General features: G+C 43.8%; 1 protein-coding gene across 1 annotated transcript in view; it reads right to left on the bottom strand.

Moving 5' to 3' along the window:
• The window catches only part of LOC142775435 (uncharacterized), a 37,425-nt gene extending 20,006 nt beyond the window's left edge, over positions 1-17,419 (bottom strand). The window contains exons 1-2 of the mRNA XM_075876831.1: positions 15,731-17,419; positions 437-622 (exon numbers count right to left, since the gene is read on the bottom strand). Of these exons, the coding sequence (XP_075732946.1) occupies positions 518-622; positions 15,731-16,048 (423 nt within the window). The 5' untranslated portion in view covers positions 16,049-17,419 and the 3' untranslated portion in view covers positions 437-517. The remainder of the gene's footprint in view (positions 1-436; positions 623-15,730) is intronic.
• Positions 17,420-19,076: the final 1,657 nt, after the last annotated feature.

Raw genomic sequence — 19,076 nt, 5'->3', positions numbered from 1 at the left:
CAGCACGGAAGTGCAACAGTGTTCTGTGTGTAAGGAGGAAGAAGAACAATATACCATAGTGGGCCATCTCTTAAGCCAGAAGTGCCGAGCGCGAGCTGTTTGCCCCAGCGCTTTTTTTTCTTGAGTCGGTTGTCACCGCCTGCCTTCACTATTGATAGACCAGCTGTGCAAGTAAGTGCTACTTACAACAGGAAACCCCGTTTTATGTGTACCATTTTGCACGCTAGCTGGCATTTGTTGCACCATGTGGCTCATGTTCTCGGAGCTGTGCCAAGATAAAACTAGTCTGTAATAAACAGACAGCAATTGTCCATCTCTCCCATGCTGCAGCAAGCAATTCGCCACATTGTGACTAATAGGCTGTCAACAATGTTAATAATGCAAGACAAAAAAATTTGTGTCAGTCCCTCTTTGGGCAATAATCACTAGCCACAACCTTCCAATTTCTCACTGTCAGGGCCCTGTTTAGGGGCACCTATCTGTCCTCTTGATGCACAAGTACTCCAACGCGGGGCTACTATGAGGCTCTTATTCTGAAGCTCAAGGACACTCCACAGGTGCTTTGTGGCCTCCTTGCATCACGACCGCAGCCAAGCCTTCTTCTTTTGCCTCTCAGATGAACCTGCATTGGAAAAATGTCTCTGTGATCCTTTTTTTGTGTGTGGGAGGGCAATTTACTAGCCTAACTACTATGAAGAATAAAGTTTCAATAGTGAAAATTGATCCAAGAGGTTTCACAATATTGAATTCAAACAGGTAAATAGAAGGTCTCACAGAAGAACATGCGTGCAGCTCTAGGCACGTGCATGAGTTCTGATCTGGGGCCTTAGCACAGCATTTATAATGGCACGTCGTTTCTACCGAGAACAAAAAATGGGTAAAAATGTGAAGTAAAGAATAAGTAGGGGTAGACAAATATTCATATTTTTTAATATCTTTCAAATAATGTTTGCCATTCAATTCAATTCGTATTGCAAATTTTGCTATTTGAACTATTCTAGCTTACCAAAGACAAAAAATACGGTCAATGTCTGACTAAAAGGAACCCTCCAAATTTTTATTATGTTTCACCTCATCACACTCGTATTGCGTGAAAGCTGCCTTTCTGGATCTGCTACGGTCGCAAATGTACTGGCTCTAGAAAAGACAGATTCTAACAAGATAATAGATGTGGCAGAGGCAAGGGCTTAGCTATAGTGGTTTTCGACCTGAAATTCGATCAGCTCTTTGGCTGCATGAAATGATGTATATAAACACAATTCAAATGCTGCATTGCGTTATTTTTAATAAGGCAACTACGAAACGCTACCCTACCAACACTTCATAAATTTTGCCAAAAGGAAGACTTTCATTTCATAAGAATAAACTTCGCAAGCCTCTCCAACTTTTTTCTAGAATTTCACACGAAGTATTTGAAAAGAATTCCAGAAGTATTTAAGAAGTTCTAGATAAATGTTTAATTAACACTCACACTTTTATATTCAAATTCGCTTTGGCACCCAAACTGTAACAATAGGTTTCAAGAGAAGTGGGAAAACCAGAAATAGCTAAGCATTTGATCGCACACTCGTGCCACAGAGAATTCTTCTTCTTGTTCTTCATGCACTTTGATGATGTTGAAGCAGGCAAAACCATATAAAGCATAGCCAATTAAGGGCACACTTGCACCAGTGAGGAGACCTTTTCCTCTTGTTCTTCGAGTGCCTTGACGATAACTTTAAATGTTCAGCAATTTAGTGGCCTGGGTCATCTGCTGTCATCACTTAAATCGTATTAAAATTGTTTTTATAAAGTGTAGCAGATGGCAGATATACAGGAATCAGACAGGCTAAAATGGGCATTCCTTTCAACAATATCAGTAAAGTGTACACAGTACTCTCCATGAAGCAAGTGAAAAGGCCCCGCAACACTTTTTGAGCACCGTCAGAAAATGCTGCCGAGGGTAGTCATGCAACTTGAGAGCATGTGAGACAGACATTATAGGGAAGCACGCAGCCTGTTATTCATAATTTATTATCAGTCACCTGAAAAACACTGTTTTCCCTCAAAAAATGAGACTCCCTATCCAACTGACTGTGCTTCAAGTGCAATGTCTACAACCGCAACGGGAGGCTGCCACATGCCCGTACACATGTTCGTGATTACACTGAGAAGCGCCATGTTTGAAGAAAAAAAAAAGGGGGGGGGGAATGAAAGCGCTCAAGGTCAGGATGCACATTAATAAATAGGCATAGTGTCTTGCCCCTAGTCCTCCCCTCCTGCGTGGCTTTGAGTGTGCTCACTCAAACAAAAGATGAAAAAAAGCACGTAAAGCATGTGACAAATTCCTGTAACTCCGCTAGTACTTCGCAGATTTCAAAAACTTTTCCAACAGTCAATTTGGGATGAATTAGGTTTCTCTAATGAAGACATTTGATGATTACTTGGAGAGGCTTTTCAGGGCTTCTTCATTACAAGGCAATCTAAACATGCACCTGTAACATGAAGGTAGGCACACTTCAACCTGATATGGTTTGGTTATGGCACAACGTAGCCATCACAATTCCAGCTTCCAGTTTCAGATTTAGTCGACCTGTTCCAAAACTTTATCTACTGTACAAATCAAACCTTTAAGTCAGTAAATTATCCAAAAATGAAGAAAACGTGATTATTATGTGAGCAAATATAAAACATGCATACAAAAAAGATAAGTGCAAGCAGCAGCAGTGTAAATGGCATATTCAGGCTGTATGAGGAGTGTCGTGGAACTGGTAGTGATGAGTACTAATGCATCAACAGCAGACAAAATTTTCAAAAAAAAAAGCACAGCTGCCTGCCTAGTTATTTATAAGGGCCAAATTTGTAAGCGGCAGTCCCCCAAAAATAGAAGCAAAAAATTTGATAGTTTAGTCAGCCATAAAACAAGGTGATTCCACACAAGCATGTAACCAAAGCTGACACAAAGGAGCACTTAAACAACATTAAAAGAAGCCCCCAAGCACAGCCCCTAATGAGCCCTTTGCAGCTACACGAGCCACCAACAGCCGCTTCTATGAAGCATGCATGCTCCTGCACCCTCCTCTGAAAGAAGGCACCACGCCAATAGCCAGCATGCTTCACACCAAACGCTGGTGCTAAAGCACAAAAAAAATCAGAACTCAGGACACAATGTCATGTGGAAGTGGCACAGTGCTATGAGAAAAGCATGTAAGGAACTCGTTCCTTTCAAGGCTTTGCCTTTGTTTTACTATGCATGGATGAGTCATGTCAATATTCCTCGGACCAGGGTGCACATGGCAACTATTGGCACCCTTGTTAAAGAACTATAGCAATTGAGAATCGAGATTATCAGTTACCTCTTTTGGATTCAATCTCACTTAAAGAGGTCTTTCTGGCTGCTCCAAGCTTTCTCTAAAAAAAAGTCTTTCCGGATGCTCCAAGCCTGCTACAAAAGGCACTTTTGCCTGCTCCCAGGACTGCGCCCAAACCCATGTACCCAGTTCCACCCCTGAGCATTGCTTATAACTTTAACTGACACCTTTTTCATGAACTGATAGTTTGCCAAACACTTTCGAAAATTCTGAAACACCAAGCAAGTGTTAGTGTACTAAGACTTATAGTACTGGACCTTCACACACATCACTCCCGCCATATGTGACACACAAATCTGACCTTTAAAAGAGGAAGCACTTTTTTCCTCTTGCATGCCTTTGTCTGTTGTGCATTTAGTTTAACTACAGTTGTACCATGTATGGGCATCAATTATTAGCGCATCATAGCATTTGTCCTTTTAAGAAGCCGTCGTAGGCATTCACTCCTTGTATTTAATAGAGCCTGTCATGGTATCTTAGTGGCTAACTTGTTGCACTGCTAAGCTCAGAAACAAGGGTTTGGCTCCTGCCCATGGGCGTGAAATGCGAGAGAGCGCACATACGTTAAAGCACAGCTGCTATAAAATTTGTTAGCTATAGGTTTGAATATTCAGATGAATAATGCAGATTTTAAATATGATTTGAATCGAATCGATATTTTTGAGAATTTTGAATATTCAAAATAAACGAATAGGTGCATATTAGTCCACATGTCACACTTTGTAAAGGTGGTTTGACTGCAGTGGAGTGGTGCTAAGCCACGGAAGCACCTATACAAGTGTACTTTATTTTGCATGTAACCCTCAGTAAAAGTGGATTCACTGCAGTGAAGTGATGCTAAGCCGTAAAATCGTATATTTAGAGAAAATCTGCACTCGCCCGAAGCCCCGCTTTAAGGTCAAATAAGGATGTTACCCTCACATCAGTTCATATTTTTATGTTTAAAAATCTTGTAATACCAACTTTTGTGCTTCGAGTATAGCAAATTTTAAAAAGTAATATATTTTATAAGTTATCATTTGCATTCTACCAAAAGTCAAATCCTGCTACGATTCAAAGTTGTTTTTGCACCAACGAAGATTCCAAAAAAAAAAAAAGGCATGTGTACAGGCCTTGTTTCAATAGACCTCTTTCAAGCAATCCCACAACGCCTCGCGGGCGCGCGAAACATTTAGGGAAATGTGTTTGCCTAGTGAACCGGCTTTTCCTCTGCTTGCTGCTCATTGGTGCCATGTGAGCACAAAACGAAAAGAACATTCTGCCGCTTGTTTAATAGATGTGTAGCGCCTCAATGCGCTGTTCGTCAAGGAAAAAAAAAGTTGGCATTTGGGCCGCGCGGCGGGTGCAGCGCGATAATAAAATCAGTTCGAAAACTGAACGTCGACACAGGAGCCCAGGTTAGCGTCATCCCGGCCTCGTGTGCAGATCGCCGTCGCAACGAACAGACCTGCCCACTCCAAGCGATCAACAATTCCGCCATTCGCACATACGGCCAACAACGCTCTCTTACACTTGACCTTGGACTACGCCGTACGTTCCGCTGGATTTTCATCCTCGCTGACGTCTCGCAAGCTGTTCTTGGAGCTGACTTCCTCAGTTTTTTCAACCTTGCTGTGGGCATGCATGCTCATCGCCTCATTGATCGCAAAACCCGCCTCTCCATCAACGGTGTACTCTGTACTTCCTCGCCAACGGGACTGCGAGCTCTCACACCTGCTTCGCCGTATGCAAAAATACTCGACGACTTTCCCAGCATCACGAAGCTGCAGACCAGAGAGTCACCGGTGAAGCATTCCATCACTCACCACATTGTGACCACTGGACCTCCCATTTTTACACGACCCCGTCAACTATCTAGAGAACGCCTCGCCATCGCCCGCCGTGAGTTTGAGCACATGCTTGAACTCGGCATTGTGCGGCCTTCCTCCAGCAACTGGGCGTCGCCACTCCACATGGTGCCGAAGAAAGATCCTGGCGACTGGAGACCATGTGGGGATTACCGCGCTCTCAATGCCCACACCTTACCAGACCGCTATTCACTTCCTCACATACAGGATTTCGCATCAAATTTGGCTGGGTGCACAATCTTCTTTAAGATTTACTTAATGAAGGCTTACCATCAGATTCCTGTAGAACCCGCCGACATTCCGAAGACGGCCATCACCACCCCATTCGGTCTGTTTGAATATGTGAGGATGCCTTTTGGATTGCGCAACTCTGCACAGACCTTTCAGCGCACTATCAACGATGTCACGCGAGGTCTCTATTTCGTATTTGCCTACCTTGATGACCTCCTTGTAGCAAGCTCATCCGACCCTGAGCATGAAGCCCACCTGCGCACCCTGTTCCACCGCCTGGATTTATTTATTTATTTATTTATTTTCAATACTGCCAGTCTCATTCCGAGACCATAGCAGGTGGGCGCACAGATTGTACATGCAGGTGGTACATTAACAGTGCAGAAAACAGAAACAGGAATGTAGTGAAATGACAGTCATCACAAAGTATAAGAGCGAAAAATATACAAATTGTTTACATCTGCAAAGACAAAGAAACCATCACCAAAAAGAAGAGAAATTTTGCATGAAGTGCAGTGGTACACAGGCAAACAAATAGCAAACTTCCAAACACTCCAGTTAACACTTGTACACTCCACTAATAAACTTTCACTGGTGGCGCAATGCTTCTGGTAATGCGAGTATTGCCGCATTAAGAGAACATATTTTATAATTTTAGTGCAAAGTCGCATACCGATTTCGCACTAGTTATGGAGGAATCCAAACAGTTCCATTCCCTTATGGCAAGTGGAAAAAAGGAGTGCTTGCACGTGTCGTTGCGGTAAGACTACTCTTCAGTGTGTATGAATGTTTGTGCCTAATAACGCGGGAGTCTGACGGACGGATGTACAATGATGGGTCAATTTTATAATGGTTGTGAAGTAGCTGAAAAAGAAATTTAAGGCGCGCTTGTTTTGCTCGAATCGCAAGTGTTTGGAGGCTAGAGCTTGCTAACATATTTGTAGGAGAATCAGTGCGCTTATATTTGTTGCAGATGAATCTTGCTGCCTTCCTCTGTACATATTCTAGCTTTTGAATGTTAGTGACTGTATAAGGAAACCATACTGTGTTAGCATATTCTAATACCGGTCTTACGTAAGTAGTATAGGCTAAAAGCTTGGTTGAGTGAGGGGCCAACCGAAGGCATCTGCGAAGATAAAAGAGCTTGCGCAGAGCAACCAACAAGTAATGTTGGAAATGTGCGCATCCCATCTGAGGCTTGACGTTATCGTGACGCCTAAATATTTGTGCGCATTCACTTTTTCAAGCCTGGTGCCTTTAATGCTGTAGTCATACTGGATAGCTTCTTTTTTTTTGGGTTATCATCATGCACACTGTTTTTTTTTTGGGGTTAATCGACATTTGCCACATGTCGCACCAGTTGGAAAGATGGTGTAAAGAATCGCTTAGTGCAAGGTGATCTGAATGACTGTTAATTTCTTTGTAAATAATGCAGTCGTCGGCGAAAAGCCTAATGGTGCAAGAGATACTGTCTGTGATATCGTTAATAAAAACAAGAAATAACAAAGGCCCCAAAACGGAGCCTTGTGGTACTCAGGACGTAACAGGCAAGTTTTCTGATGGTACATGGTCATACAGGACATATTGTGATTGATTAGTTAAGAAGTCCTTAACACAATTTGTTAATATTCCATCTCCAATAATACTTCGAAGTTTTGCAACTAATTTGTTGTGGCATACGGAATCAGACGCTTTTGCAAAGTCTAATAGTATGATATCCGTTTGCATGCAGTTGTTAATAGATAATGCTAAATCGTGAGCAACTTCTGTTAGTTGCGTGGTAGTCGATAATCCGCTGCGAAACCCGTGCTGGCAAGATGACAAAACGCCATTACCTTCTAAAGAAACGGTTAAGTGTTTCAAAATTATATGTTCTAATATTTTGCATGACGTGCTGGTTTAAACCCTTTCGGCCCTGGCGGTGTCAATTGACACCACCGCACATCATTTGCCCTAGGATCTCGGAAACGCAACCAATACTGCTCATTTTTGGGGGCATAGTTCTTGAATGATCCCCACTGCAATTCACATCAATATTGCGGCATGTTTGTCGAGGTAGCAGCCACAAAGAAGAAGAAGCGCGACCGAGGAGATGATGAAGAAGAATCCACTGAAGGAAGCCATCGGAACCGGACGCTCGAAGCTGAACGCTCGAACACGCAAGTAGCTTGTCGTGCTTGCTCTAGGGTTTTGGCCTAAGTTTGTGTAGTGGCTGTGCTTTCTTTGTCTTTATTAGGTGTTCCTATAGTGCTTTTACAGCTAAGTAAGCGCTTTTAGCGCTAGAAAGTTCACTTAGATGCAGTTTTCTTCACCTGGACCCGGGGCTTGCCCCTGGTCTGCTTCACTTCCGCCACAGGAAATACCAGTAGATCAGTTTCTACGCAACGGCATTCCCGCAGTTCCTGTGGCCCTCGTCCCTAGCAATGACGGCTTCATTCGGATGAAGAATCCGAAAGTGATCCAGGCGGAGCTTAGAGCTGTGACGTCTCACTTTCACAGCATCACAGAGGTCCGCCAGTTCGGCAGAGGTGGTATTCTATGTTTTTCATCTGATCAGCTCTGTGTCTAAGACCTATTGGAGTGTTCGAGTTTCGCGACCAATCCGGTGAGCGCCTTTATTCCTCCGCATCTGGCATGTGTGAAAGGTATTGTTCGCGGTGTCGATGTTAACTTGACCCCGTCTGAGGTATTAGAGATGTTTGCCGTGACTGGTGCTATTTCCGTTTATAGGTGTGCACGACTAGTAGAGAAGCAGAAGACGCCGACTGAGTCGGTAATTGTAACCTTTGCTGGAGCGAATCGCCCAAGCGAAATCAAGGCATGGCCACTAATATACAGAGTGGAACCGCTATCACCGCGACCACTCCAGTGTACGAAGTGCTGGCGATACGGTCACACTATTAAAGGATGCAGGTCAGAACTCAGATGCCGAGTGTGTGGTGACAACCACAAAACAAATTACTGCAAAGCTAAAGAAGAGAAATGTTGTCTCTGCAACGAACAACACTGTGCAGATAATCCTGATTGTTCTGCAAAGGCTCGAGAAATGCAAATTCTTGAAATTATAGGGCGTAGGCGCTGTTCTCGACGAGAAGCCCTAGCGGAAATACAGACTAGAACTCAGGGGTATGCCAGTGTTGCAGCACGACATCTCTCGGAAATAAATGGGTCGATTTCCCTGAATATAGCGGAGGCCATAGAAAAGGCTCTTGAAAAAGCCATGGAACGACTGACTTCTAACCTTTGCGATTCTCTATCTCAAATTTTGGCTAACCAGATGACTCGCATATTTGGTACAGCGGGAGAGTCAGGCCTAGTATCCCAACATGTTGAGAGTTCACGACCAATAGCTGACGGTGAATCTGAAACTGCGCCATCGTATTATCAGCCCGCAGGAGCCTCTGCAATAGGCGTCCACAGCCAAAATGAGGAATTTGAAACCGCACCATCGTATTCTCCGTCTACAGCACCCTCTGCAGTAGATATACAGAGTGTCAGTGAGGACAAAGCTGCATATACAATAGATTCCGATGACATGCATTTGGACCCTAGGTCCCTGAAGAGATCTAGATCCCCTGTGTCAAGGAAAACTAACTCACCGAAACAAACAAAGAACAAAAAGTATCTCAAAGAAAAGGAGAGCCTTTCAAAGAGGGATTTCTTGAAAGAAAGCATTCTAGAGAAAGCTATAGCGGAAGCAGCTCTTTCGAAACCATAGGGTCGCTTAAGATTCTCCATTGGAATTGCCGATCAATCCATTCTGCATCTACGGATTTGGTATACTTGACTTCTAAATTCGCTCCTGATATTATAGCATTACAAGAGACATGGCTATCTGCACATAATTTGTTCCATTTAAATAACTTCCAATATTTTCGATTAGACCGTCCATCGAGAGGTGGGGGTCTAGCTCTCTTTATTAGTAATAGAATTAGTATGAAAGTCAAATGCTCATACAAACATATGTCGCCAGAATGCGAAATTTTCGGCAGTAGACATTACACTGCCCAACTGCACTCCTTTCACTTTAGTTAATATGTATTTTCCGGATGGAGTTCAAGACACACGAAGTTTGGATCAAGCTACAAAATCGTGGTGCGAAGACAAAGTTTTAGTTGGAGACTTTAATTCCCACCACACGAGTTGGGGTTTTAGAACTGATCTTAGTGGGAAACGCTTGTGGGAGTGGACAATGGCCAATGACCTGACGTGCCTCAACGTCAGAACCCCCACATTTATTCGTAATCACTCCAGGTCGACCTTAGATTTAAGTTTTGTCAGTTCAGCCATTACTACTTCTTCTTGGAAAGCGCTGGACTGTGGCACCAACAGTGACCACTTACCGATAAGTTTTGAAATTTCTTGTCCGATAATTCCATCTTGTTCAAATGTAAGAGTATTTGTAAATTACACTAAATTTAGGAATGACCTGAAGTCAGCACTGGCTTTTCACTCGGAAGAGAGCGATGATAAAAAGCACTGAAAATAAACGCAGTCATTAAACGATCCTACAAAAGAGCCGAATTTACTGTTGAATCCACAAAAAGAGTATATAGCCGTTGGTGGAATGATGAATGTACAAGAGAGCACCGACGACGTCAGGCAGCTTGGAAGCAGCTCTTACATAATCAATCCCCACAAAACTGGGCCGATTATAAATTCATTGCGGCGGGCTTTAAAAGAACGGTAGCTCAGGCTAAACAAGATTATGACAGAAGGCATTATGAATACCTGTCGAAGCCTAAACATATGAAAGCCCTGTTCCGATATATGAGAGCTCGGAAAATCTTGCCATCACCAGTTAATGTAGCTTGTGATAATCTGTCGGCACAAGAAATGACCACTACCTTAGAGGCAATCGGTAAAGGTCTGGAAAGCAGATTCACTTCAGTAGTGCCAAACAACTGGCACAAGTCTACGACAAAGTCTGACTTTGAAGAAGTGACACAGACTGAAGTATCCAACGTGATTAAACATTTACCCTGTGCATCTCCTGGCCCAGATGGAATCACAGTACCCATGATTAAAATTCTGTTCAATTTATCGCCTCGAGACGTCGCCAATGTTATTAACTACTCCTTAAAAAACTCATGGGTGCCGCAGGATTGGAGGATAGCAAAGGTGATTCCTATACTAAAAAATCCGGGTGGAGGATTAACAGTCGATAATATCAGACCAATCTCTCTAACATCTAACATGGTCAAACTAGTAGAGAGGGTCCTACATAGCCGAGTAAGTATCTGTATGGCAGACAATTTAGTAATAAAACCGAACCAAATCGGCTTTCGTAGTGATTTCTCAATTTGGTGTGCCCATGCTGATTTAGAGAGCCGAATACAGCTCGCGCGTAAAAGAAGGCAATACGCTGCTTTAGTAACGCTTGACATAGCCAAGGCGTATGACAGTGTGGAGCACTTCATATTGTTAAATACGCTAGAGAGCTTGAACTTCCCACAATATTTTATTGAGTGGGTGGCAGAATTCTTAAAATCAAGAGAATTCTACTGCGTCAAGGATGGATGTTCCTCATCTAGATTTAAACAAACGCGCGGAGTTCCCCAAGGAGCAGTCTTATCTCCAATATTATTTAATACTTTAATGAGCACAATTCTAACAGATCAAGAAGTTACTGTCTACATTTATGCTGATGACATCGCACTCTTTGCTGCTGACTGTGGTATTTACTCATTACAACTTAAATTACAAAGATATATTAACATGTTAGAAATTTGGTTGCAGTCGATTTCGTTATCGTTAAATGTCAACAAAAGCGCGCTCATGGCGTTTCCGCTTGCAGAACCAATTTCAATTTCAATTCTATATAAACAGGAACCCATCCAGCAAGTAGACTCTATAAAATATTTGGGAATCATTTATAATGACAAACTTAACTGGAGTCCACACATAGAGTATATAACTACCAAAGCACAGCGGGCTTCAGGCTTACTACACAAGCTAAGTAACCGGAAATATGGGTTACGGAGGCACACCTTGATAACGTTGTACAAGATGTACATGCGCCCCATCATGGAATTCGGCTGCATATTATTCTCGGGTGGCCCTGCTTATAAAACGAAACCTCTAGTTCTCTTGGAGCGAGAAGCACTGCGAATGTGTCTGGGACTCCCTAGATTTGTGGCTATCAACGTACTGTACCAGTAAGCGCGCCTGCCTACACTACTTTGTCGATTTCGAATTTTGACCGTACAAGCATTTTTAAAATTTTATAGCTTACCGGCAAGAAGATCTCAATATGCTTTTATCGCAAACCCAGACGCCTTCTTTCTTGCTCATCGGCCACGGTTTCACACACCTCAGATAATGTTTGTACAAAAAAATCTACAAAGTATAAATGTGAACATTAGAAATGTAATTGAGACTAATGACTCGAATTGTCATGTTATTATTGAGTATGATGATATATTCCCCCAAAACGCCAAAATTACAATCCCTCAAATTTTTAAATAACATATTATTAGATTACTTGGAGCATGCAAAAACTAAAAATATAATAGCCACAGATGCTTCCGTAAATAATCAAAAGGCAGGTGTAGGCATTGCCTCTGATTTGCTTGACTGGTTCTTTTCAGTGAGACTGCCTGATTTTACTCCAGTTTTTGAAGCGGAGCTCTTGGCGATTATTTTAGCTCTTCGAAAACTTCCATCAAATCAAAACAATGCAATAATAATGACGGATTCTCTTTCAGTTTGTGCAGCTCTGACAGCTTCAGAGAACTCTCGAATTCTAAGCACATTCAAAACATTAGTACCGCCGCAGTTGAGACTCCTGAGATTACTATGGGTTCCGGGTCACTGTGGATTAAGATTAAATGAATTGGCCGATTCCTTAGCACGAGCCGCACTTGATGGGCCAGTTTTGTCCATACTGCCAGATGTAGAATATATCACGGCTATAAGATATCGAAAATCAGCAATCTCCACTGATACGATAGAAAAAGTAATTACATGGACAGACTATAACCACCTCATGTTTCCATGGCAACCCCACTGGAGTCAGTCCAGAAAGCTCGAAGTCTTAATTACAAAATTTCGATGTCGTGTCCCCCCCGTAAACCTGTATCTACACAGAGCTGGTCAGACAACATCACCCCTCTGCGCATTCTGCGGAGAAATGGAATCACTAGATCATTATTTTTTGTATTGTCGCCGCTACGAGATACTTAGAAAAAGGTTACTAGTGATGCCATTTCGGAAAATAGGCCTTAGATTGACGGCGGAAACGGCGCTAAGCTTTGGCGCCTCAGCTTTAGGACATTGCCACAGGGATGCTTTCAATGCCGTTTGCGATTATATTCAGGCAACCAAGCGTATACCTTTGTGATCTTCAATAAAAAAAAAATATTTATTACTCTCAAGGGCAGAGTGAAGTAAACGCAGCTGAGTGGTAAACATAACACCTCAAATCTCAAAATTGCTCAACTTGATTTTTTTTTTCGTTTGCTCTTTTTATGTTGTTTTTATTTTTACATTAGTCTTATTATAATACCAATTCATTGCACATAGTTAAAATGATCACAGAAAAACTGCACTACACTTTCTTGGCCAATCCCCCTGACTGGGTATGAGCCAACCTCCCAGGGAAACAAAACAAAACAAAACAAGAGGTCTTTCGTGAAGCCGAGGTGCGTAAGTTGAGGCGGGTGAGCGCCATTTTCGGGACGACGTACCGAAGCTGTTTCAGTGAGTATTAGGCTGAAAAGTAAGGCGTTCGTTTTCATTTTGTGTACACCATTGATTGGCAGCAAAAAAGAAGCCATTTTTTTCCTTTTCCCAATCACTGGGCCCTAATTACCTAATTTGATGTTACGTTAATTAATCCAAAAATGCTTGTACCAGGGGCTCAATGTTTTTGTATCTGGTCTTCTGAGGTCCTAACTACGAGAAAAACATGCACAAAAAGTGTATCTAACCAGAATAAAAAATTCAGGGCTTGAAGGGTTAAAGATATTGGCCTAAAGTTTGAAGGATTATCGCTATTTCTTGCTTTGGGAATCGGTGCTATTTTAGCTTTTTTCCAGTCGTCTGGAAGTTTTGCTACGGCGAGAGATTTGCGGAAAATCATACCAAGGTATTTGCTGCACCATTCGGCATATCGCTTAAAAAAGGGATTGGGGATGTCATCTGATCCCGAAGATTTTTTGGGGTCTAGGTCGAGCAAAAGAGAAAATATTCCTTCATCAACTACATCTATAGGGCTGATTCCAATATTATTTTTGTGTGCAAGCTGGGGAATTTTCCCGTCATCTTTTGTAAAAACAGAGTGGAAATAGTTGTTGTACATATTAGATTTCGCCGTTTTCTGTTGCAACTAAAGTTCAGGACTGCTGTTTTTTCTAGGGCTGAAATGCTTCCAGAACCTTTGTGGGTTACCAGTAATGAATGACGGTAGCGTTACTTCAAAGTAATGTTGTTTTGCTTGCTTTGTTTTGGCCTTAGTGTGAAATAGCTGTTTTTAATTTTGATGTATTCGCACTGCATCACTTTTTTTTTTTTACTGCTTTCCGAAGTCGTTTGACTTTCCGCTTTGCGTGTAGAATTTCTCTTGTGATCCAAGGGTTATGTCTTTGCGGCCGTGTACGCCGCAGTGGTATAAATTCATTCATGCAGTGCAGAACAATGTGCTTGAACCTTAGCCAAAGGTCATTTACAGTTGTGACGGGATCACAGTTCAATTCCACAAACTCGTAAAACTCATGGGCTAAATAAGTTAGTACGCTGGCGTCGTCTGCTTTACTGAAGTCTGGGACATGGTTTACTGTTGATTGTAGGTGTAATCTGTGATCAAGTGTTAACCGGCAAACAAGCACTCTGTGGTCTGAAATGCCCTCTACAACATCAACTTGAGTGTCCACATGGCTAAGGTGACTACTAATAAGTATTAAATCTAGTACACTTGTGGCTGTTCTTTGAACACGAGTTGGGCATGAAACAATTTGATGGAGATTGAAATTTAACATTAAATCAAATAAATCCTCTGATCCCTGTGAAGTGTGGTGCATGGTACTCCAGTTTATGTCAGCAAGGTTAAAATCACCCATTATCACGACTGCAGAGCTATGGACATGCTGCTGAAGAAAATTGTGGATGGAAACTATGCATTCCGAACCAGAGGATGGGCTACGATAAATGCAACCCGTCACTATGCTTGTGCAATTGCACAAAATTTTGCAGAAAGCCGCTTCTGTGTCCGGAACGTCTGGCAGTAGTGTGTATGAAATGGAACGTCGAATTAACAACGCGACGCCTCCGCCTCGAGATTGTCTGTCTTTTCGGATGACAGAGAATAGCTAGGGGGAGTGAATTCATGGTCGAGTATATCTGATGAGAGCCAGGTTTCTGTGATTGCTACAATATCTGGTTCATGAAGTAGCAACAAGTTCTCAAGAGGCTGTACTTTATTCACGACGCTTCTGGCATTCACGTTTAGCAATGTTAATTTTTCTTTTGTGTGGTACTCCGCGTGTTCGGCCGAGTTGGTATTTCGTAGTTTTTTTGTTTGTTCAGTGGCACCCTTTCTTCTTTTTCGTCATCCCAAACGAACGCGCAGTCATTTATGTACAGCCTCTCGAAAGCCAGTGCCACTTTTTCCTTTTTAGCTCAATTCGATTTCGCACTGTCCCAAAGCTTTTTTCTAATTTTGCGAGTTTTGCGACAGAAATCTTCGCCAATAGCGTAATCAGTTCCCATAAGGGGCTTTCCATTCTTTAGTATGGCTTCCTTCTGACGCGAATCCACAAATTTAAAGATAACTGGTCTGGTTTTATTGGGAGCTGGTTTACTTAGCCGGTGGATGCGCTCGATCGCAATCGGTTGTAGTTTGAGTTTATCCTGTATGACGTCCCTGTTTACTGCCTGTTCGAGGGTTTCACTTGTCTCAGATTGTGCTTCCAACAATCCGTATATGATTAGATTGGATCTTCTGCTCCTATTTTCAAGATCCTCTATTCTTTTTTCTAATGTTTGTATTACCCTAGTCATTGAATTAAGTTGCGTTTTACAGTGCCCAAGCTCCACCTCAAGGACTGACAGAGCGTCAAGTTTGTTATCAATGTCTACTAGCCGCTTTTCTTTTATTTCCTTAATGTCGCTTGCAATGTCCTTCAGTTGGTTAAAAACTTCTTCAAGGGTGGGGCCTGGGTTAGCTTCAATGTCTCCTCCCAACAACAACAGTTTTTTAAGATACTTCGTGCTATCTGACGCCATGCTAAACAGCCGTAGGCACGGCAACACCAACAAGAAGCGGTCACTTGAGCGAAAGTATTTACCGTAGTTTCTGCTTACCTGCAGAATGAAGACAAATGGGTTAGCGAACCGCATTCCGCTGGTGAAGCCGTGCCCAGTGACCGTTGCCTCAGGGAGGCTGGCCTTTATAGGTGGTCTGGAGGGGGGCGCTGCCAGTTGGTTCTGCACACCGAGATGCGCCGATGTTGTCTTGCGTGGACTGATTCCATTCAGCAGAACCAGCACGTGTAGGACCCTCTTGTTCAAGATTAGCGCCGTTCCGTTTATGCTCAGCCATCCAGTGTCGCCATTGCTGGCGGGGTACAGCTGGATGAGGCAGAACTGCAGAATGAAGACAAATGGGTTAGCGAACCGCATTCCGCTGGTGAAGCCGTGCCCAGATGATTACGGCTTCGTAATTAATCCCAATAAGTGCCTCTTCGGCGTCGCTACAATAGAGTTCCTAGGCCACCTTGTCACTCCAAAGGGTATCCAACCACTCGCCAGCAAAGTGAAGGCTATTCAAGACTTTCCACCCCCGACTTCACTGAAGAGACTCTGAGAATTTCTGGGCCTACTAAACTTCCATCGCCGCTTTCTTCCAAAGTGCGCCACAATCTTAAAGCCCTTGACCGACCTATTGGCTAAAAAGAAAGACCCGGCTGCGCCACTGGAGTGGCCCAAGGACGCTGCATCTGCCTTCGACACTGCCAAGAAGGCTCTGGCAGACGCTACCATGCTCATACATCCCAGCCCTGATGCCCCAATTCGTCTCATCACCGATGCATCAAGCGTGGCAGTTGGCGCTGTTCTCGAGCAGCACGTATCCGGTTGGCAGCCACTTGGGTTTTTCTCGCAAAAACTGAAGCCATCAGAGACAAAATACAGTACATTTGCCCGAGAACTCCTCGCGGTGTACCTCGCCATCAAACATTTTCGTCATTTATTGGAGGGCCGGTACTTTTACGTCGTTACAGACCACAAGCCCCTGACATTTGCCTTCCATCGCAATCACAGCAATTATACTGCACGGGAGATCCATCAACTATGCTTTATTTCCGAGTTCACTGTAGATCTCAGAAACGTACATGGGCCGGAAAATGCTGCTGCTGATGCACTATCCCGCATCGATGCCTTGTTGACCCAGCCACCACTAGACAAGGAAGAGCTAGCAGCTGCCCAAAGCAACGATCCTAGGCTGCATCGTCTTCGCTCTTCATCCACGTCTCTATCGTTCACGGAGTGCCCGCTTCCATTTTCTACCTCATTAATAACGTGCGAAACGTCTACTGGTGTCCCTCGGCCCTTCGTGCCTTCAGCTTTTCGTCGTGCAATTTTTGATCAATTGCACAACATGAGACATCCTGGTATTCGTGCGACCCAGAAGCTAGTCACATCTCGTTTCCTTTGGCCAAGCATCAATGCTGATGTCCGACGCTGGGCGCGAACCTGCCTTGAGTGCCAGCGCGTTAAAGTTCACCGTCACACTGTCATGGCAACATCCCCGTTTCGGCCTCCAGACGCAAGGTTTTCTCACGTCCATCTCGACATCGTCGGTCCTCTTCCGTCATCGCAAGGAGCCTGTTACCTGCTGACATGTGTGGATCGCTTCACCAGATGGCCGGAAGCGTTTACCATTTCCGACATTACAGCACCAACAGTTGCCAAAGCTTTCACAAACGGCTGGGTGTCGCGCTTTGGATGCCCTTCTGTCGTCACCACTGATCGCGGTCGTCAGTTTCAATCGCCCCTTTTCACCGCACTTGCCAATATCCTGGGCATTCGACACATCCACACAACTGCCTACTATCCTTCCGCCAATGGCATGGTCAAACCGCTTCATCGACAACTGAAAGCTGCCCTCACTGCTCACCAGCCAAGGGAACGTTGGCTCGACCACCTCCCCTTCGTACTTCTGGGCATCCGATCAGCATTGAAAGTGGATCTCGGCTGCTCATCAGCCGAACTAGTCTATGGCGTTTTCCTGCATCTTCCAGGAGAATTCTTCGAGCCATCATCGCCGCCTTCCACTCACGATGCCTCCACGTGCATTCAAGAGCTGCGCACCACGTTTCGGGACCTTGCTCCTGTGATTCCTGCCGACCGACACCCCCAGTATGTCTTCGTCAGTCAGTATCTGCATGACTGCAGTCACGTCTTCGTTCGGCGTGACCAAATACGGCCACCACTAACACCAGCCTATGATGGCCCATTCCGCGTACTCCATCGTACACCTAAGACGTTCACGCTGGACATCAATGGCCGTGAAGACGTCGTAGCTGCTGATCGACTGAAACCTGCGTATATCGCCGCTCTCGCGGCCGCGGGGTTTCAATCTAAAGTCCAAATGTCAACATCCAAGCATGTCCACTGGGTGACTCCTCTGGTGATTTCTACGGCTCTCGCTCTACGGGGGGGAGCCCTGTAGCGCCTCAATGCGATGCTCGTCAAGGAAGAAGTTGGCATTTGGGCCGCGCGGCGGGTGCAGCGCGATAATTAAAAAATCAGTTCGAAAACTGAACGCTGTCAGGGCTGGATCTTTCCCGTGTTAGCTCCGACAGATACGTCCGAATGCACCTGCATGTATATTTATGTATGAAATTTGAAATGGACAACACAGTCAGTGTAGGTATCACTGGGCAGGTGTACATTGAACCTATAGCTGATGAGCAGCATGAGAGTTTTTGCACTGTTGTGGGGAATGTGAACTGGAACACTGAATTCATAGCTATTCAACGATGAACTGCTCATAAAGCCCTATGGCATTTAATACTATTGCAGTTTGATTGAGCCGTTAACACCAGACTGCAGAAAAGTGCTAAGCTAGAATTTTTTTTATTTTTATAAACATCTTACACTGGAAAAAAGGAAAAGTAAACGCATTCTAAACATGTTTAAAGACGAAGGGATTGAACTAAAATTTACTTGCGAGATCCCTTGCTTTGATAATTTGTGGTTTCGTATAAGGTGTTTAAGTGTCACTGTGGAGCATGTTTGCTGGCAGTATATTCCACATTGAGTGAGACCCTGTTGAATTTTGCGGCGGTGCATTCAAATATTGTGCAATGAAGAATAATGATGTACTTACGCATGGCAAATAAAAAAAGAAAGAAAAAAATCTGGGGCACATTGCATGAACAACAGTTTCCAGCTGCAAGGAGGTGCGGTATCCTGCCCATCACATCACATCGGTTTGTGAACAGCTCATTCACTCTGCAAGCAAAGAATAATTTGGATGACCTTCACCCGCAAAGGCACTGAATATTGCAGTCATTTTATGCATACGTTCTGCACAGTCTGAAGGGAAGTTTGGAAGCGATACGAGGTGAGGGTTGTGTTTACTGCAGCATAAGCTTAGTAACATTTCTGCTGTAGAGCGCGAAAAGTCGCAGGGTTTCGCAGTGGA

Source organism: Rhipicephalus microplus, chromosome X (assembly GCF_043290135.1).
Source record: "Rhipicephalus microplus isolate Deutch F79 chromosome X, USDA_Rmic, whole genome shotgun sequence".
Classification (NCBI taxonomy): domain Eukaryota; kingdom Metazoa; phylum Arthropoda; class Arachnida; order Ixodida; family Ixodidae; genus Rhipicephalus; species Rhipicephalus microplus.
Note: the sequence above shows the minus strand (reverse complement) of the source record. Positions and strands in the feature narration are given on the sequence as shown.